The sequence below is a fragment of the Mchenga conophoros genome, linkage group LG5 (assembly GCF_057382185.1).
Source record: "Mchenga conophoros isolate Kocher_MC1m ecotype Shallow Benthic linkage group LG5, M_conophoros_male_GT1.1, whole genome shotgun sequence".
NCBI lineage: Eukaryota > Metazoa > Chordata > Actinopteri > Cichliformes > Cichlidae > Mchenga > Mchenga conophoros.
In genome coordinates, this window is record NC_140530.1 from 13540027 (window position 1) to 13561524 (window position 21498).

A 21498-nucleotide genomic window follows, 5' to 3' on the forward strand; every position below is an offset into this window, starting at 1 on the left:
CTTGACCTATTGCAAATGACCACCTGCAGACAATGGCCACTGCCTTCTGTCAAGACTCCCAACTTGATTATGTAATTAAACTGCCCCCTTATTCCATGTAAACCATGGGTCTTTCTTGACTGTATCTGAAGAGTCACACAGTACTGAGTTTGCTATAAGCCAGCTAGAGAACAGCATCATTCATGCACAGAGGGGCTCTATACCCCACAGCATTTGTGCTCTCAACCAATGTCACTATTGTACAATTCTGGTACAGAAACAGAGAAATAATCTGAATGTGACAGGCTGCCTTGACCCGTCATATCAAATGGTTAAGAAATGCTACAGCCTCATTCTTTTGCACTGCATGTGAAGTATAGGAAAGCCATGCATTAAGTCACATTAATTCTACTGACATGTGATGAAATAGATAATAATAACACTAACTGTATGTATTTTCCCTGCTTTGTGAAATTGTTAATCCATCCGTCCATCCATCTTCTTTTGCTTATCCAGCTAATGCCTGCAGTTGAGCTACAGCAGGGGTGTCAAACTCAAATACACAGTGGGCCAAAATTCAAAACTGGAACAAAGTCGCGGGCTAACATTAATATTTATTGAAAAAAAATCTTCCTCTAGATATAAGAATGAATCTTTTCTTATGGACTCAAACAAGGTTTGCTGAAAAACTGAATATGGAACAAGCAAAGCTTAATACTAAACAATATATATATTAGCTGTATAATACCAGTAAGCCAGCTCTAATAGTAATTTGGTATGGCTTCGCGGGCCAAATGTAATTAGGCTGCGGGCCAAATTTGGCCCGCGGGCCAGAGTTTGACACCTATGCAATACTGGATACAAATAAAAGTATCCCCAACAAAAACCATACATTTTATACAAAATATGCAGGGCCCCCTCAGAGGCCGCAGAGCCAGACAAATGCGTGCTGTATCTGCAACCCTCCAAGACTTTTTGGATTATCTAATTTCTCAGCAAACAGGTTTTCGTTTTTTGCAGTTACTGGGGGAAAAAATATGTGACAATAATCCCAAATACGTAAATCTATGCAGCCTCTGAGATCATATACTTGCGTTCTAAAGCCATTTGAAGCAATACAGAGACTTGGATACTGCAAAACCACTCCACTCTAGGATCTCATCAGTGCTACTGATTCCTTCCCTGTATGCATACTACACAAAGAGTATTGGATGTCACTGTCCTATATGAGATGGATGACACAGAAATCCAAATTCATCCTTAGAAATGTTTATTTAGAGATGGAGATGATGCTATTGACAAACAGACATCAGTGTTAAATGGCAATGCTTTACCAGTGTTTGAAATAAACCATCACCCAAACAAACGTGTAAATACAGTCAAAAATGACCAAAAACAAGAGCCACTTTAGAGCTATCTATCCAACTGAGTGCTAATAAATTGACCACAGAGTGCATGTCATCACTAACAACCTTGCCATACAGTCATCATGCAATTATTTAGAGGAGATCAAAGCAGACAAAAAGAAAACACTTGGGTGCAATCTTCATCCATTACTGTCAAGATGTTTCCTTCTCAGACGCCTCAGCTTTGGCTCGTTCTATCTTGCCTTTTTCTCCTTGGTAGTAATCTGATTCGATCCAATTTGGGTTATCGGAGAGCTTGACGTAGATCTCCCCATTGTTCTCTGTGACTGTGTGCGTTCTCTGCTTCACACCCTTGGAGTACCATCTGGGCACAGGTGGCTTTTCCTTGGGGTTGTTGCCTTTGTATAAGCACTCCCCTTTGGCTAGAGTGAGCTTGTACTTATGCTTCGGACAAATTATGCACAGCTTGCCGTTAATTTCCTGCTTGTGGACAAAAGGCAGATAAATGACCTTGTGTGTATGTCATTTTAGGTTTCTTTGCACTATAAAATAATAATACAATATCCTCACAGCCTTAGCCCAGCATTTGCCTTTAGTCATTATTGTGCAGATACAAGAATATGTTAAATCAGGAATGAGATAATAACTTAAGACAAGGCAAAGAAAGTTTATTTATATATCACCCTTAAATGCTATAGTCATTCAAGGTGGTTTAAAGGGGGAGGGAAAAAAGAAATAATAACTATAATAATACAGATACCAGATTACTTAAAAGCAGTAGTGATTAATAACATTTCTTAAAAACAGCCAAAGTTAGAGAAGATCAGTTGAGAAGGTTGAGATGAGGCACTATTTGTTCAAGGCTTTTGTAGTGAATGGCAGTAAATTCAGATATGAAAACTGTGTTAAGTATTCATGTGTTTAGTTAAATTACTGCTTGAGTGATTGTAGAAGATATTTGCTCTGATATTTTGGAATGTTGTCTTGATCTAACCCTCGTAATTTAAACCTGAAACTCACCTCAATGTCACCGTTGTTCAGCATTCCTCCAGCATCTGCCGAAATGACGGGGTATCAGTGTATCACAAAATAAACAAACATACTAACAGTTTGCTAAAAAGGACACACTTTCCAGATGACATGTGCTAAAATGTTCAATAATTTATTAAATAATGAAGCCCAGTGTTAAAGGTCCCAGTGTATTTCCTCTCTCTGCAGTGACCACTATGAGTTTTTCACTAGAAAAATTGCACTTACGGTAACAGTAAGAATCCATAGCATAGAAGACTCCCTGGTGGTAGATAATCAGTATATCCCGATCTTCTATTGATCTGAAAGACCGCTTTGCTTCAATAAGTTCATCCTTCTTGCCCACGAAATGGAGGCCTCTTGCTGACTGCTCGTTCTCCTCCATGTGGCTGCCAAATGCTGCTTTGAGGTCAAGAAGGTCATATCATCAGTTCTCAAGGTTGTGTGTATTTGTCCCTCCATCATTCTCATATGTGGCCCAAAGTGACTATGGTGTATTTTATGGTAAAAACTTAACTGAATCCACACACGTAAAAAAGTTGTGGGCTTTGGATTCGTCACTGGGATTATTGTGTTGGCACCTCACCTCACAGTTGTCAGCTTAAATTAAGTCCAGAACAACTCAAGAACACTCATGTAAGAACATTTCTTGGCACTGATCAGCTCTGCTCCAAACACACCAAGGCCCTGAGCTTTAAGCCCTATTATCTGTCTCATGATTATTTGGTATCCATCGTAGTATAGAAAATAAAGCTGCTGTGCTAAACACAAGAGAACAGTGATTTCGCTAAATGACCTACATGAATTGGCACAAACTGAATGGGAAATACAAAAACAAAAAAACTGACAGAGATTCAGCTGTCATCATTCAACACAAGAATGGGTTATCCAAAGATCAGAGTGCTACATCATCTCCACGTCTGATCTCCTTGTAGGCAGCATATACCAAAAATATCTGAATGTGAGGATGATTCATGTTCATGTATAGTGGAGTGGAATAATGAGCCCTACACACAGGATGAGTAAGCACAGTAGTAGTAGCAGCGAAAGTCACATGCCCTGAAGCATGTGGCCAAAGCACAGCCAGCTGAAATGAGCAAGCAGGAAATATAATGAAATATCAGGAAGAAGAAAAGTCTTCAAGTGATCCTTTAAGGACTTTCAGTACCTCTGCGCCCCTCTCTCTGGTGGTTTTGCTTCAAAAATAACTCATTTTACTTTTGCATCGCCTTACCTTGAAAGTCAGCCGCTGTATCGCCTCTGTCAAGCTGAACAAGTGTACAGTTGACAGCCCAGGGTTGTGTGGGAAAAGTGGGGGCTTGTGTCTTTTATCTTCAGACACAAGCTGTCTGTTGGTTGGTCCTACACTGGATACATTACTTATCAGTTTCTCTCAGGCACATCAGCTACAAAGATTGTAAAGAAATGCGTTGGTTTAAGCCTTCACTGGGAGAGATTTCTATCATTTTCTTAAAAAAAAAAACTAGTTATTTAAATCACATATAAGTACATTTAATTTTTTTTTATTTTAGTCCAATGCATTTAACTGCTTTGGGATTCACCTCAAAATTAACATAATTCAAGATGAATTATCATAAGTAAAACGAGCTGTACCGGTGGTGGAAAGTAGCTTTATAAAATTAGGAGATAAATTTTTTTTTTAATCAAAACTGGCTTTTATACTAGTGTTTTGATTCTACAGCTGACGTTATTGGTCAGAGATTTTTTTTTTCATGTGAAAGAAACATACAATGATATATTTTACATATATGCATTATGCACAATACATTATTATAGACTTAATAACCGGTTTGCATAGTGACATTATATTATAGAGACAACAGAATATATGCTAACAGGAATAATTTAGTGATGTAATGCTATATTAACATACGTTATATAAGCCAATAATAGAATACTTTTTATATTTATTGATTGGTTTAGACTTGATTTGATCATTTTTGTTCTACAAACCGGAACTATCTGTGTCATTCTTTGCAGAGTGCCCGGAGTATTTTCTCGGCGCTCCGCTCTCTCTTCCTTGTCAAATCATTCACTGTAAGTAGTTTGCGCTGATTTCTTGAAAATAATTGACTTATAATGGCCTCGTGCAGTGTGTGAGCATGAGGTGAAGATCAGCAGTGCGTCCGGTGGAGCAGAAACATCCACCATAAAAGCGGCGGTTGAAGCTCATATTAGGCTTCACATCCGATTTGAAAGCTAGCTAACCGTGTGCTGTAAATACTAACACATTTCTTTCCGTCAGTAAATATTTAATCGTCGCGACTGTGTTTTACAAAATAAATCCATAGAATCTGGTATAGAATTAGTCTTTAACTGTCGCTTGATTTTAAAATAAATATATAAAAGAATTAGTCTTCCCGCAAAGCTACATTTCAAAACCTGCACTGAGCTGGTTTAGAGTGTTTATAACTATTTTCACAGGACTTAGTACCACATGTACAATAATAAATGTACCCATCATTAATCTTTGCAGTAACTAACTAACAAAAAGCGATATACACAATTTGCTAGTACTGGATTGAACCCCCTTTGGTTTTCAGGACTGCCTTAATTCTTCTATGGGTTATGGTACATATTGATATGACAGCATGTCAATATAATGTTAATCTCCTGTTCCAGCATATCCCAAAGGAGCTTTTTTGGCCATTCAAATACAGGGAATAGCCTGGCTTAAAACTTGTCGTGCTCAAGAAACCAGTTTGAGATCATTTGAAGTTTGTGATATGGCACAATATCCTCCTGGAAGCAGCCATCAAGAGATGGGTACACAGTGGTCTTAAAAGGAATGACATGCAGGCTGTGAAGTTAAAATTGGTACCAAGAGGCCAAAGTGTGGCAAGATAATAATTCCCACACCATTACACCATCACCACCAGCCTGATGTATGGTTGGATCCATGCTTTCATCTTATTTACATAAAATTCTGACCCTACCATTCAAATGTTGCAGTAGAAATCGACACTCATCAGACCTGGCAACATTTTTACGACCATCTTCTATTGTTCAAGTTTGGTGAGACCGTGTAAATTGTTGTTTCAGTTTCTTGTTCCTGCTTCAAGGTTTGACATGCTGTGGATTAAGAAATGCTCCTCTGCATACATTGGTTGTAATGAACAGTTATTTGAGTCCCTCCTGTCAGCTCAAAGCAGTCTGGCCATTCCTCTGAACTCTGGCATCAGCATAGTATAGCCAAGCAGTGAACTGCCACTCACAGCGTATTTTCTGTGTTTCAGGCCATTCGCTGTGAACCGTAGAGATGGCCTTGTGGCAAAATCTCAGTAGATCAGCAGTTTCTGAAATACTTAAACCATCCCAACTGGAACCAACAGCCATGAAAAGCCACTTAAATCACCTATTCTGACACGTACTTTGAACTTCACTAAGTCGTCTTGACCTTAAAGTTGTGGCCACGTGATTGGCTGATTAAATATTTGGATTAATACAGTTGAGCAAGTGTACTTAACAAAGTGGCCTGTGAGTATATGTACATTTGTCTATGTTAATATTTGTGGGCATGTGCACCTTATCTGTAAAATACACATTTATGTAACAAATGCAAAACATGATGCATAAACAACAAAAAATGACTAGCACTGGACTTTTATTAAGGCACTGTTGAAAGAAATGTTATATTTTAGTTGAGTGCAGGATGCATGAGTTTGTGGTTTGACACTTTAAATTTGTTCTATATCTGCGGTTATAAAATGTTGTCATCATCCAATAAAGTCCTTAGTTTTCTGGAAAGCAAACACACAATAACAGAGGAATTGTGTTTGTGTATAAGTTGCTTTAACAGGAAGATGGTACTCCGAGCTTGTGGCTTTATCATATTTCGCCGTCTAGTCGGCCGCATCCCTCCTCCAGGCAACATCGAGTATCTCCTTCTGCAGACATCTTATGGGGAACACCACTGGACGCCACCGAAAGGTGTGTTTAAGAAACACTAGATTGATTTTTTCTTCATTACAGAAAATTACACGTTAATGAGTCTTTTTTCCCCCCTAATAAATTCACCATAAGGTCATGTGGACCCAGGTGAGGATGACCTCACCACAGCACTGAGAGAGACCAAGGAGGAGGCGGGGCTTGGGGCAGAGCACCTGAAAGTGATAAAAGGCTTTGTTCAGGAGTTGCACTATGAGGTGCGTGGCAAACCCAAAGAGGTGCTGTACTGGTTGGCTGAGCTGAAGGACCCAGGGACTGCTGTGACTTTGTCTGATGAGCACCAGGATTACCGCTGGGCCCAGCTAGAGGAAGCCTGCACTCTGGCCCGGTACAAAGACCTGCAGGACACACTGAGAGCAGCACACAGACACCTAGAGGCATGTCAGGACAAACAATGATGTGTCACAGAGGAGAAGATCATAAATGGGAAGTAACTTCCTGCTGGTATGTGGGATCGTACCATTTTCTGGAAGAGCATCTGTTTTGAAAGCACTGCTCCTAATTCCTTTAACTGAATGAGTCTGACTTTCCCTGCCTTGTCTTTCTTTAAATACTTTCCAGAACCTTATGTAAGAGAAAGACTCCCTTAAGTCACAAAAAATCAGAGAGAAAATAAAATCAACAGTTGAATGCTAGGATTAAATGCACAAATGATGCGTTTATGATTGTAAATAAGCTGTATTGCAGGTTTGTGCATTACAGCTGTTTTTTTTTGGTCATTTTTTTTCGGTCTGTCTCCAGTTTGAATTAAATTTAGACCAACACGAAGGTTTTCTCCTACCTTTGATACTTACTCAGCTTTACATAATTTCTGAATGGATTGTTTTGTTTTTTCTCTTTTTTAAACATGCATTACAAAGATGCAAGGGGATACTGGGCTAATAATAGAACAGTCAAGTGAAACACTAATGATAAAAATAAACTGTAAACAGCAGATGCTGCCACATGGTGGGGACAAACATTTTTTTTTCCTAAAGCTGCACATTTGATATCAAAAGCTGCAACAGATAACTAACATCATCATTGTCACGAGGAAAAGTTCTACATTAAATATAACAGTTAAAAAAACAACATCTTTGGATCTAAATACATTTATTTGCTCAGAAGCAAATGGTGAGAATAAACATCATCCTTTTCTTGGGTACTGCTGCTCTTTTATATAAGTACAGTTAGACAGTCTGCTCTGGATTTCACGATAGAGGACTATGCCTTTGCTTGAAAGGATAAAATGAGAGTTTTTGAGGAAAAAAAATGTGTGCCTTCAACTCAAGAAGCAGAATGGGAGCGCTTATGGTTTTAATTACCTGTCATCTGTCATTATGAAGACACAAACGGGCAACGGCAGTGATCATGTAAGTGGAGGTCACTGAAACACCGATACATCTACCTTAATATACTAGAAAATATAATATTTACAAAAAGGTAAGTCAGTAATAATTTTTTTATGTCTGTCAAGAGATTACAAGCTCTTCCAACAAATATTAAAAGCCGACTAATGGATTTGAAATTACCCTCACGAGTAAACATTAACAGTGAAGTATGCTACTTTTTTAGCTTCTTTTTATGCTATGGTGCTTCCTAATATCATCTCGCACAGTAATCCAGAACCCCCCTCTGCAGCCACGCCTTGGATCTCTTCAGTGGCAAAACCACCAACTCACCCGAGGCATGTAGTCTTTCCAGCGTGTCCTGGATCTTCCCCGAGGTATCTTCCTGGTGTTCTATGACAAAAACACCTCACTACAAGGTGCCCTGGAGACATCCTCGTCAGAACACCGAATCACCTCAGTGAGCTGTTTTTGATAAAGAAAAGTAGCAGCTCTACTTCCAAATGACTCCTCACTCGATCTCTACGGCTGAGCCCAAACACACTTCAGATGAAACTCACATCTACTGCTTGTTTCTGTGATCTTATTCTTTTGGTCACTAGCAGGAGCTCATGGCTGTAGATAGATAGACTGGTAAATTGACAGCTTCACTTTCCAGTATAAGACCCTCATCACTACCAACACCGCAAAACCGTATTTATCTTCCACTCCACTCCTCACTCGTGAAGGAGAGCCAAGATAATTCAATTCCTTCAACAGCTCCAGGTGCAGATGCTCTTGGGAAGAGTGTTACTACTGGCAATATGAGCCATGCTTTTGTGATGGTTGTACAGGGACTGAATATGACAATGAGCCAGGTGCACCATTCTCCCTAAGCACCCGGACACTCCAAAGGACGCAGTTATATGCCCTCTCCAAGTACACTCTAACAGAGGGACCCACCGCCTCAGTACACTGGCAAGACCTTTCCAGGTGAGCTGAAAAGTGTGATTCCCATGTAAATGTACCACACACAGTTACAAGAATAGTTACAGGAATCCCCGTATCACCGCCCCAGTCTGCTAATCCAGAGTCACTGCTCCAGACTTCCATAAAGACTATGCAGAAGAGATTTAACCAACAAAGCCGCAAAACATCATGAACCTTGAGGAAGTCAGGGTGAATTCCAGCCACCCAGTGGCACAGTCATCCAGCAGTTGTTTTAGTATCTTTGTCACCTTAGCCATAGTGATGGCCCTCACCAGCTTTGTCTCTAGACTTACTTCTTTACACATATAAATTGGGAAAACCCAGGGACTGAACGGGTGATATAAGAAAGATATCGAGTTTAAAATCCTTGAAGATTTTTTAATCCATATCCTTGGGTACAAAGTCTGGAATGAGCAGGCTCGACTGCAGGCATACTTGTGATTCGTAGAGTTTCTAAAACTAGAATAGGAGGCCAAGTCTTCAACTCTCAGGCTCCTCTCCTGTGGAACCAGCTCCCAGTTTGGATTCAGGAGACACAGAGTAGAGACACCCTCTGTACTTTTAAGATGAGGCTTAAAACTTCCCTTTTCAATAACGTTTGTAGAGGACTGGGTCAAATGATCCGAACTATCCCTTAGTAATGCTGCTTTAGCCTCAGACTAATGGGAGAGTTCTCATCATGAGAAGGGGACCTCTCCCCTACTCCCTCTTTTTAGTTAACTTTTATCCACTTTCTCAGTTTGTTTAGTCCTTGTTTTTGACTTTGGTCTCTCACTATTCCCCCCCCCCCCCCATTTCACCTCATACACAAACAGTCAAAGCAGATGTCTGCCCCTCACTGCGCCTGGTTCTGCTGGAGATCTCATCCTGTGAAAGGGGAGTTTTTCTTCCCCACTTTTGCCAAGTGCTGCTCATAGAGAATTGTGTTTGGGTTTTCTCTCTCTAAAAGTGGAGGATCTTTACGTTACTATGAAAATCCCTTGAGATATCTATTATTGTAAACGAAGAAGGGAAAGAGAAATCCTACAGTAACACATCTTGCTAAAAACTATACCCTTGTGACTGTGGGTACACCACAAACCTTATTGTAAATGTATGTTGGAACTACATGTAACTAATGAGAATGAAATCCATTTTTACCAATCTGATTATTATACATTGATGTCAAGCACAAAGGCAAAAATCCTGTAGAGCTCAACACTCAAAAATTGACTAGTATCATTTACTTAGTTTGAGAGTAATCAAGGGTCAGTGGCTCAAATAAGGTGAAAATCCTTTCAATAGGCTTTGATGACATACTGTTTTATTTCTTATGATTTTCAAACTGAACCACCATTACTCTCCATTTGCATATCACTCCTAATTTTAGTCAAAAATCAAACTTGCTGTGTTGTCCATTTTTCATGACATGTGGGCTTAGCAGCAACAGATATCTGAGCCATATTGCAAACAACCCAACAACGTCATGTTCTTTTCTTTCTTTTTTTTAACAATATAAACTGAGTGACATTTGCATCCTCACAAACAAAATGATGGGAAAAAATGAAATAAGATGAAACCGACAAGGACAGCATAAACATCATTAGGTGTGGACAGACTGTGGTACCATTGTGGACAGCTCAATCAGCAGAGTGTGGGACCATGCGAATGTCTCAGGATGACCTCACTGTGTCCACCCACACTTTAGAAAATACACGCTTGTGATTCACACTCACACACAGAGAATAAACAAAGTAAATGATTTCATTCAGTTTTCTATGCAACTGTGTGTGGAATAACATGTTAAAATTATGGATTGCGACTCATTTTATTTAATCTTTTCTCTTTTTTTTTGTTTCTTCATCTTTAGCATTAATAGTCCGCGGCCTTCTTAGCATTTCTCCACCTCCCCTCAGGATAAAAAGAAGGCATATGTTTTATTTAAGAAGTGGAGAGTTCTAATACTGAAGCTGATTAAATTCATCATCAAATTGCTACCAAAAGGGCTACACTAGATCTATTTATTTCTCTAATGTGAATTCAGATTTCTAAATTTTGGGTGAAAGGCAAAAACCTGGCTTTAAAGCATTCGTGACATTTTAGGAAATGCAATTATTTGTTTTTTGTGCTGAGACTGAGACTAGAAGATTGATATAACAGTTCATTTTTACATTTCTTAAAGACGTTTTGTTAAATAAACAAAAGTAATAATTAATAACCTTTGATTACAATCCAAAATTTAGACGTTCTCATATCAATCTTCAGCATCAGAAAGCATGCATTTCCCAAAATGTTCAGCTCTCTCTTTAGCAGACACACGTGAGATTTGTACTTTCCATTGTTTACTACTGAGCTTCTTTCTACGTGGTGATGGGCAAAAATGGTGATCACAACAAGAAGAAGTCCAGAATCTCAATCATATTTCCACCTCCTCTCGTGGCTTGGTATCAAATCCATTCAGTCTTTTAGGAGTGAATTTTGTTTGTCGCCGTTCTCAACAGAATCCAGTCTTTGCAAACCTCCAAAGCACAAGGCCAGGAGACAATACTTCACTCCTTTGGCTTCACATTAAAATCCAAAAAGGTATGTCTCTAAGAGTCTACTCACTCTGCATTAAATCCATTACATGCATCCATTCGTCCATAGTCTTTAAAATGAATGAATGTGGGGCTGGACTTGTTTTCCTTGGCATAAAATCCATCCATTGGAGTCACAACCCCAGTGCTCCACTGTGTTCAATGAGCAACAGGTTCTTAAAACATAGCTCAAAATGCATGGTTTACTCGATGCGGCACAATGATGCTGTTCAGTGTGTTCAAAAGCTTAATACTCAAAATGTGTGTGTTTTTTTTTCTTTTTTCTTAAATCAGTCAAATCCTCAGATGATTCACGCCTCCAGAAACAGCACTTGAACAAAGTGCCTACAAACTGAATGGTTCATCAACTGGACTACTGAAACAAAGGAAAACCCTGACATCATAGTCAATATGAATAGTAAATGTAAATATACACACACGGGGATAACAGGCAATCAGTGTCGTATTCATTCAAATGCAAATGTGTATCTAAGCTGCATGTTGATCTTTGTCCCTGTCGATAAACAAGACTCTGGATGTGGTGTAGCACAGTAACAACATCCAGTTTTCACTAAGTTGCATTGAAGCATCAATTGGGAGTCACAGGGCACAAAAAAAGAGAAGATTTTCACATCTATCGCAACGTAATGCGAGCATTGCATTGGGGAGAAAGAGATGCATTTTGATTTTCTTTACCCTACCGAAAACAGAATGACTTAACGGACGCCAGTCTGCACTAACAGTAACATTCAGTGATGTGTAAATGCTTGAAGAGGGATCGGAAACTTTCAGAGCAATCTTAGCCCTCTAATGAGACCAAGTGAGATATAAAGAAAAGGAGGCGGAGGTGAGGAGCAGGTGTGTCTTAAGATTCTCTTTGCTTTTTCTCTCTCAGTGAAAGTCTGAGGCCCTGAGGTTTACGAGGCAGAGAGAGGTGCGGGAGGCGATACGAGAACACTCCCCCCCCCCCCACACCCTTAATGAAATAACGCTGCTTTGCCGGAAAATGAGGGTACTACTGAAGGTGTATCCAAGAAGGTGGAACGCCAGAGCCTGCGTTTGCACGTTCAGGTTGATTGCATCAAAGTCGAACAGGCTAGCGTTTGGGACAGAGATATTCTGCTGGGGGGGGGGCAGAATGAACGACTGTGACGTGACGAGCCGGCCAACTCATCGACTGGTTAATGAGCCAAAGGGGTAAGTGTCCATTAACCAGCCTGTGTGAGCCTTCTGAGAAAATACAAGTGAAGAATGTGTCGGTCAAATAAACACATAAAAACAGCAACAAGGACAGACACAGTGGATAGATCCAACTTTTCTTCCAACCCAAAACCAAACAATCCGTCATGGGGCTGGCCAGTGACAGCGGAGTTCAAGAGACCACCACAAGGACTATTTGTTTTCATCATTTATCAAAGCTAAGACAATTTGCTTACTTACTTATTCAAAATCAAAGAGTTCTTTTAGCTTTAGGAGATGTGCAGCAGGAAATATTGATATACTGGAAGATTTTGTTTTACCGTGTATCTAGTAGGATTCAAATATATGTGTACACCTACTACACCGTAATATTTATTATGTCATTGCTGCTGTTGGCTAAACTGATTTTCCTAAAACCAAGGTGTGACTTCAACAACCTACTCTTTCTAAAACAAAATGACTGGTTTAGCAAGACAACACTGAAATTTAATGGCTGAAGGCTAAACTTAACCACAACCAAATAACTTAAAGTAAGGTAATATGAGCAACTGTCTAAATGAGATTGTAATACAGCGAGGCATAATCTACTTTGTGACTTGGATGCGATTGAACACATGCTAACGATAAAGAAACACTCTAATGTTCAAGTCTGCAGAAGCACGCCATCTTTGTGGTTTATGGTAATGAGGAAAAGGCCAGACCCTCAAACTCTTCCATGGCACATTTTAAAAATGTGAAACATGTTTTCAAATCAATAAACACCTTCAGGACACTCTCAAACAGTGCTGGAGTAATAAAACGTTCGTTGCCACACAGAGTGCGAGCTGTAATTAAGGCAAACGGTGGAAACGTCAAATTCTGCTTTCAGCGAGAACACTACCTACAACGTTTTGCTGAAAAGTTACGTAACAGCATCAAAGGAATTGCATTTGACCCAACGCTTGTATTAGTTTAATAAATGATGAAAGATTTTTTTTTTTTTGGCAGTAGACTTTTGACCCCATTGTATGTGCAAATATACATGTGCACACATACACACACATACACACACAGAAAAAAGAAGAAGGGTGGTGGAGTTGGCAGGAAGAAGTTATCATCCAGATCATCACGAGTCTTCGTTGCCAGAGTCGTCCTGGTTGTCGTAACATCTGGTGGACGTCCCGCAGTCCTCCACGGCGCCGATTCCCCCGGCTTCACCTACAGACTCCATCTCGCTCTCGTCCTCCTCCTCGTCCTCCTCTTCCATGTCGTCGTCGTAGAGGTCGTCATAGAGAAGGTCTGAACTGCGGTCCTGAGAAGGAACCCGGGTTTGGATGCAGTACTCGGCCAGCGTGGTGGGCACTTTGACGCCGTCGCGCTCCGCCTCTGCTGCTGTTGACATCACTTGCTTCCTGTGAGCAAACGTGGAGGAGGTGTATTATTATTTTTTTTCTCCATGTTGCATAAAATACATTTCTTCAAAGTAACTACACACACTGGTAAGAGTGTGTTCATTTGTACCTGATAATCTCTGCATACTCCTTGTCCTTGCCTTTGCTGTCCCTCCATTTGCGAAACATAACTGAGGCATCCACATTGGCTGGGGAGAAGGTGTTTGGCTCGTTGAGCAGAGAGATCACACTAAGCAGGATGGTCCTGATTATCAGCACGTACGCACACATGCCACACACACACACACACAGAGAGTCGAAATGAGGACACTGTAATATCAGATGTCGTTGTCATATGAAAGAAAACCTCTACACGAGCTTTTTGAAACCTCAGAAGCTGTATCCCAGCTCGGAGAGAGGTGTTACCTCACCTCTTTCCCCTCGTGGCTCAATTACATTCTACACCCAATCTGCTCAAGTTTTCAAACACAGACTCGGCACTTTAATGCAACTCTGTGTTTCTTGCTGATATGCTAAATTTAGAAGAAATTCAGAAACCTACCCTACAGTGGTGTCTACCGCTACAGATAGAATACAGAACAAAGAAATGGTAGAAGATAATTATATCCATTCCTTAATTTCATTTATGAAAATTAAATAAGACCTAGATCCAATTTTTGTGCCACAAAAAATGTCTAATTTAGCCAAAAGGAAACTGAACCACAGCTAGCTGTTCCTAGCAGCAGCATTTTTAGACTCGATCTGCTAGTTTTTGGCAGAAATCAGAAACTGAGGGGTCTAGTGGGTTCATGCCTGTCTAACTCGTCCCCGCCGCTGAATTCTTCATGTTCAAACATGCAGTATTAAAACAACTGTAAACTGACATCACTTGAGGTAGTATGTCAGGCTTCACACAGCTCCCACCGGTGTTACAGTATGCTCTAAACAATTCTTTTCATGCTTGTACATGCAAGACACCCCCAAGACTTATCAACAGGCCTAAAGGTGTAAAATTAGTGAAGGTGAACTTGGACCAGAAGGTTTGCTGAGAAATTACCTGACATTCTGGGTGGGGTTCCACCTTTCAGAGGGCAGCTCCCCACTCTGAGGATCGTCAACAGGGGGGTGTAAGATCGAGATGCACACATCTCCATTCTGAAGACCAAAAGACATAAAGGAACATTTGTCAGGAAAACACAAACGCGGCAGCGTCTTTAAACAAATCCATTTTAAAAAGGAAATAAATGCCAAACTGCAAACACGAAAGCATTAAGATCCTTCAGGACAAACCTCATAGATGTTGGGGTGCCACATCTTGGTGAGGAAGCGAAAGGTTGGTGGGGAGTATGGGTAGTCAACTGGGAACTTGATGTGAGCCTGAAAGAACAAACAGAAGTCTGACTTCAGTTACTTGTAACTAAGCTTCAGCCATTTAAGATTACTGGGGTCTTAACTTCAAGGAGAAAGCATCTGGAATGTGAAAAAACCCCACTATCCAATTAAACTGCACATGTGTGTATTTTTATTTGTGCAATAATAAATTATAATTATCAATGTTCACCAAAAAGTAGGACAAAGGAATCAAAAAGCTACATTAAGTAGATGTTGACAGTAGATTTAAGTTGCTATGGGGACAATTCATACACACATATAAAGTAAATAAAAAAATATATTTAAAAAATTATGGCCCACTCTTTGCATCGTTGCCTAAGTTCATTTGCGACGGCATTGCAACACCTCGATCCTTTTCTTTTTCATCCATTGTGGTACAGATTTGTTGCTGTGCTTGGGATCACTGTCCCATTGTCAGGCAGAAGGCCTCACATTTAACTCTAGAACATGTTTGTATACAGAGAAGCTCACAGCCAACTCCATGTCTGCAAGGTGCCCAGCTGCTCAGGTTCTGTGGCTGTAAAGCCAGCTCAAATCACCACTACTCCACCACCGTTCTTTATAGTTGGTATCACATGTCTGCCTTTCTGCAGACATGGTGCTGTTCATTATGGCCACACGTGTCAACTTGGTCTCATCTATTAACTGACTTTTTTATTTTTATTTGAATTTTATTTTTTATTTTATTTGTATTCTTTCACTTATTGTTGCATGTGTGTTGTTACTGCCTGTGTTTGAGTAATTTCTGTAACTGTGAGACATCTGCTGCTGCCTATCTTGGCCAGGTCTCCCTTGAAAAAGAGCTTTTTAATCTCAATGGGATCTTCCTGGTTAAATAAAGGTTAATAAATAAAATATTCAGAGGACATTGACCTATGATGCAGCTTTCCAAACTTCCAATTTCTTTTTAGAAAGAAGAGGCTTTCGCCTGACGACCCTTCCAAAAAAAGACATACTTGTTCAGTATTATTCTAATTGTGCTGTCATGAACATTAACATTTAACATGTTAACCGAAGTCTGTAGAATCTGAGATGTAGTTCTTGGGTTTCATGTTTGAGCATTACACAGTCTGACCTGGGGTGAATTTGCTGGGCTGATCTGCAAACTGCAAAGAAATCTTGCTTTTATAGAGATGGCCACACTTTCCGATGATCAGTTAATAAAAAGCATTTCATCAGTAGCACCTGACTGCTATTAATTCCTATGAAAGCAGTACTATTGTACTCAGGTGCTACCGGACTCTTGTGAAAACATGTAAAATATTGATATTCTATGGAGCAATACATATGAAAGGTCTTGCTTATTTAAGCAGGTCAAACGCCAAAGTTATGTTGTTGTAACGCCACAGCCTAACTTTTAGAAGGGTGTTAAACTGGCATTTGGGGCATTATGAAAAAAATATACAAAGTTTAGCAGCTGAAACCCTTTAAGTTCCTGTTTTTATTTACATTTTAAAGAGCATCCTAACTTCTTTTTGGACACGGGGTTTCAGTCAGCCACAAAGTTGCTTCCTTTACCGTCATATTTTAAACCACATCACATCAGAGAAATAGTTACACATCCAGCCGTACCAACAATTAGACTGTGAATCACCCTATATTGTCATCGGTTCCTAATTAATTTCACTGTGACACAACATCAGGTGCTTCTGGCTCTTTCTTTCCAAAGTATTATCAGAGAAAAAGGATGGCAGGCTTGGGTGTGTGTAGCTCCGCCCTAACTCTCACTGAACTGCTTGCCCGTCTGATAGGACTATCATTACTCCACAGCTAGTTACTAAATTACTGCAACTGTGTGACATTAAACACGTAGACGTCATGACACACTGGCATGAGTTCCACTGCTTAGTATCAGTCGCTGAAGCAACATTTCTTTTTAAATGTGCAAACACAAGTTAACAGATTGGTGTCAAAGTAACAGTAAAGTCTAACATGTAGTTGCCTTCATGGCCATCTTTCTCTTTTTATCACTTTGAGCTCGTCTGGATTTCTGGGTTTTATTTATTTTTCTGTCTGCATCACATAGTCTATCCTAAAATTACTTTTGTATACCTTAAAGTGAGGGCAATCAACACAACACAGAGAATTCTGGGGAATGATTGAAAGCTGTTGCTTGACTTTAAATCCAAACACCTTTCACTTTACTCTCAGTATAATTACAGGGGACACTGAAGATATCCCAAAATATCTCATCCCTGTACAAAAGCATGATTGTGTATGGTGTAGGCTGCAGGAACCAGGCAGTAAAAACAAAGTTACACTGAAACACCTGAATTGTACTACAATTCACTTTCACCAGTTTTTCATTAAATGAAGGTCAGCTGCACCACCCACCAGTTGGGCATTTACAAGACTAAACAAGTAATTTATTAATGTCATTAGGCACTGGCTGCCAAAGTATTCAACAAACGAGTAGTATACATGTCCCTTAAAAAAAAAGGGAAGTCCACATTTCCTGTTTGCTAGCTATCACATAGACTGGAAAACCAGCCCAGAGTTCACTCTTACTTGTGGCATCTAATCCTGACATTTGTTAGTGCTGATGTTCCTCAAATTTTTGTGGCTAAAGACATGCCAGTTAAAAGAGTATACTACAGCAATACCTGCTCTGTCTTATCCTTCCATTCCCACTAGGCTACAGCATCATCTGCGTAGCACCAAGCTGAAAGCAGGTGCTCTTTATGCTACATTTTCTAAATGTTTCACCGAATATGCAACATATTCAAAGAAAAAAATATAATGAATCTAATCATGTCCCTTCTCTCTCTGTACTCAGGTGCCATTTATATCAGTCTCGTAGCTAAAAATAGCAAGCACAACCATCTTACAGTGAGGTGGGTGAGGGCTGGGTGAGGGCTGGCCGAGGAGAAGGACAGGACAGAACGACTGAAAATGAATAAAATATAATATAAAGCCTAAAAATTCCTCGCCCATTAGAGGCAAACCACGTTTCAATTACAGCTTCAAGAAGTGAAAAAGATCTAGTTTGAAAGTTTGAGTTTGTACAGATTTTAGTAGGAGGCTAAACTACAAAGCTGTGTTAAGAATTGTAGCATGCCCTGACATATATTATATTACAAAGAAATTCTAGCCGATAATATATTTGGTCCCTAAACATATTTATTGTATGTGTTTGTTCGCTAATGAATAGCTTCATATGAACTCTTTAAGTAAGCATGACTTCACATAATATGTGTACTGGAAGTGATTGTCCCACCTTGAAGTAGCCTCCCTCATACAGGGTATTCGGGGGACCAAAGATGGCCACTTCCCAGTTGTAGAGGTCAGACTCCTCCACCAGAGTGATGCGGAAGCCTTCCACTGGCTGCTCCTGCAGAGACTTCAGCTCCATCATGAGGGCCTTCTGGGAACTAGGGGTTGACTGGTGGGCCATGTTCTTTTCCACACTTCTTGACAACAGTTAGCCGCACAGATCAGTGAGAGGAAGCAGGAATTGTGGAGTGGACAGAAATATTACGAGTTTAATGACACTGTCAGGACTCTACTCACTTTTCATGCATTTTTAATATCATGACCAGTTTGACTCAGAAAACAGCTGCAGTGTCTTAGCTTTGCTTTCATTAACAGGAGTCTTTCTAACAAAAACGATAGGAAAAGCAAAACGCTGTGAAATTAAACCCTACATGTAAAAAAACAACAACAAAAAAACCAGGCACACACAAAAACAGCTCATAAACATTCAGGATTTGTGGCCTGCAAAGCCTGATTATGTCAGTGGTTTGGCTCGCAGGCCCATTATAGTGGGGGAAAAAAGCAAAGTTAACAGAAAGTGTTTACCTCTGTCTCCTTGCACTGTGTTCGCTTCCTTATAGCTGAGCCCTGCAGGATAAACTCATTGGCTGTCCATGCTAACCTGGCTGTGCCTTGACAAAGAGACAGTGACAATAGCAGTGGCTTTTTCCCCCTGCTAAAGCCTATGGCTGCTCCTCGTGTTGTGTTTCCGAAATTCTTTGTGTGCCAGTGTTGACAGTTGACATGGAGCAAATATCAGTGTAAGTCACGGTCTCCTGCGGATCATTCTTGGCTTTAAAACAGGACTCTGGCTCTCCCTGCCATCTCTCCGTGCTGCTGGTTCGGTTCGGACAGGCGCCCAGCTGATCTCTGCTTGTTTATGTTTGTTTATCTGCTCACTGGCAGTCTCAACTTCTCCACACGTCAGCTAAACCCCTACCGAGCAACTTCGTTCAAATAGAGCAGATTTTCTGCTCTTTGTCGTCTCTCCGGCACAGTTACAGTGTAAAAGACTGAAAATTTCGAGCCCGCGGTCGCTAAAAGGACAGTAAGTGAGAGGTTTATACTCGCGAATTACAGTGGATTTAATCGATTTTTATTTTCCTCCCATCTATGCTTCCGGCTATCATTGCGCGTGTCTGCAGAACGTAAAGCGCGTATCTGAACGTGACGTGCGCGCACTCGATGTTATTTTACATGTTCGTTCGCGTGACATTTTTATGTTTTAGATTCCAAAAATACATATTTGTAAAACATATTTTAATAATATGTTATTATTTTTTATGTAAGTTGGTTACATTATTTGTCTAAGCTCCCTCGCTCTCTTTCTTAATACTAAATATCTGCAGCGTGAAGTCCTCCACATACATACATACGGGCATTAATATTAGATCTCAGACATTATTGACATTATTGTAATTTTCATTAAACCTACGTCTACTTCCTGTCCTTAACTATATCCCCATATATTATTACTTATAAGAATGTCATATAAAGTATTTGGTTAGTTGGGGTGTATATATTGACGAGATCACAATTAGTGTTTTTTTTTTTTTCAATCAATTTCCTTCACTGGCAATTCTCAGAGCATCTACAACACAGATGTCACTTACTGTACATTGTGGGCCATATGACTCTTACTTTGATCTCAAGTGAGAAGGAGCAGTGAAATCCCCCTTTCAATCAGTGCAAACAGGTTTAATTGTACATTTAATATCTGGAATATATCAATATAAGAAAAGAAGTGCAGTTTGAACAGTATATCTCAATTTTGTACATGATAAAAATAGTGCTGCTGTAGCAAACAAAACCAGTCAGCACGACACTTTGGACTTAAATTGTAAGACATAAATGTGTAAAATTACAGAATAAGTTCTGGTAGCTCATTGTTCAGACTGTGTTTTAATTCTTTTTTCTTTTTTATCATGGACCCACTGCAAATACTACTACTACTACTACTACTACTACTACTACTACTACTACTACTACTACTAATAATAATAATAATAATAATAATAATAATAATAATAACAAAAGTAAAATTATATTATTTAAAAAAAAAGGATATTTCTATATTAGATGATATTGGAAAAAACATCTAATATCTTTTAAAAGCTTATCTATTACTTGATTTTCATTGGCATAGTAGGAATGACCATGGTGGAGGTCTTCATCGGTAGGAAAAATAATAAAACGCTGGGTGGGTGCTATGATGTTACTGATAGTGAACTTTATTTTATTCATAAGGTTAGTTAGTAGAGTTACCAACCGTCCTGTAATAAACAGAATGTCCCGTATTGAGAGAAAATATTAGACGTTTCTTATTGAGCTAAAAAGGAACGCAGTTTGTCCTGTACTTCAGCTAGAATGGAAAAAGACACAAAGCTGGAGTTATTCTGTCATTACGCTGCACAGCTGCCTCTTCTTCGCTCATTCTCTCCCCTCCCTCTCCTGTTGCTACTTCAATCATGAAACTGATCAATGATCAGCTGATCGGCTTTTCTGTCACAAGTCCCGTCTCTCTTGTTTGTTTATCTCCCACTTTGTGCCAATAAGAAGAAACCAGCGGATGTCGCGCTAAACAACAGCAGCACGTTTAAGCTTGATCAGCTGTTGTTAGAATTTATTTAATATTAATTTCTAGTGTCAGCTGATGCTTGGTGGTGCCACAGCTGTAAAGCTGCTGGTCCTGATATTGGTTTGGATATGTGGTGAGAGGGAAACATGAAGATGAAACCAGGAGATGTCCTTACTGAATCTTCATTGCTGAACAGGTGATGGAGAAACAGGTTTACCTTTTAGGTGACATGAATGAGTTGAAGGGAAGTTATGAACTGTTTCTGAGAGACAAATAACACCAGGATCCTTTTCTATATAGCTTACAGCTGGTAACTGTGCAGGAGCGGGTCTAGCAAAGTTTTGCCAGGGGGCCAGGTAGGGCAGTAACAGGGAAAGGGGGCACAAAGAAATACTTTTCTTTCTTATTCTCATTTAAAATGTCTAGCTTTTAATAGAAAGAAAATGTACTTTATTGATCCCTGTGGAGAAATTCCTCTCTGCATTTAACCCATTCAGTGAAGCAGTGGGC

At 39.8% G+C, this 21498-nt stretch overlaps 3 protein-coding genes across 6 annotated transcripts; 1 reads left to right on the plus strand and 2 right to left on the minus strand.

Moving 5' to 3' along the window:
* Window positions 1-1240: 1240 nt before the first annotated feature.
* Window positions 1241-4559, minus strand: rfesd (Rieske (Fe-S) domain containing). 2 transcript variants are annotated; one of them, XM_085273432.1, is made up of 5 exons: window positions 4350-4559; window positions 3610-3781; window positions 2604-2777; window positions 2367-2401; window positions 1241-1826 (listed from the first exon to the last, which is right to left on the minus strand). In XM_085273432.1, the coding sequence occupies exons 3-5, from the start codon at window positions 2758-2760 to the stop codon at window positions 1539-1541; spliced, it is 480 nt and encodes a 159-aa protein (XP_085129558.1). In that variant the 5' UTR covers window positions 2761-2777; window positions 3610-3781; window positions 4350-4559; the 3' UTR covers window positions 1241-1538. The 2 variants fall into 2 exon arrangements, with proteins under 2 accessions (XP_085129558.1, XP_085129557.1); XM_085273431.1 differs by lacking the exon at window positions 4350-4559 and having other exon boundaries at window positions 1241-1829; window positions 2604-2774; window positions 3610-3656.
* On the plus strand, window positions 4327-7415 carry nudt2 (nudix (nucleoside diphosphate linked moiety X)-type motif 2). Of its 2 annotated transcripts, none has more exons than XM_085273433.1 (3): window positions 4327-4433; window positions 6184-6326; window positions 6420-7415. In XM_085273433.1, exons 2-3 carry the CDS (start codon window positions 6200-6202, stop codon window positions 6740-6742), a joined length of 450 nt encoding a protein of 149 aa, XP_085129559.1. In that variant the 5' UTR covers window positions 4327-4433; window positions 6184-6199; the 3' UTR covers window positions 6743-7415. The 2 variants fall into 2 exon arrangements, with proteins under 2 accessions (XP_085129559.1, XP_085129560.1); XM_085273434.1 differs by lacking the exon at window positions 4327-4433 and adding an exon at window positions 5652-5873.
* Window positions 7416-9927: 2512 nt separating this feature from the next.
* Window positions 9928-19546, minus strand: ube2r2 (ubiquitin-conjugating enzyme E2R 2). Of its 2 annotated transcripts, none has more exons than XM_085273437.1 (6): window positions 18957-19546; window positions 18376-18565; window positions 15057-15143; window positions 14824-14921; window positions 13897-14031; window positions 9928-13787 (listed from the first exon to the last, which is right to left on the minus strand). In XM_085273437.1, the coding sequence occupies exons 2-6, from the start codon at window positions 18550-18552 to the stop codon at window positions 13502-13504; spliced, it is 783 nt and encodes a 260-aa protein (XP_085129563.1). In that variant the 5' UTR covers window positions 18553-18565; window positions 18957-19546; the 3' UTR covers window positions 9928-13501. The 2 variants fall into 2 exon arrangements, with proteins under 2 accessions (XP_085129563.1, XP_085129562.1); XM_085273436.1 differs by having other exon boundaries at window positions 18376-18568.
* Between the last annotated feature and the right edge of the window lie 1952 nt (window positions 19547-21498).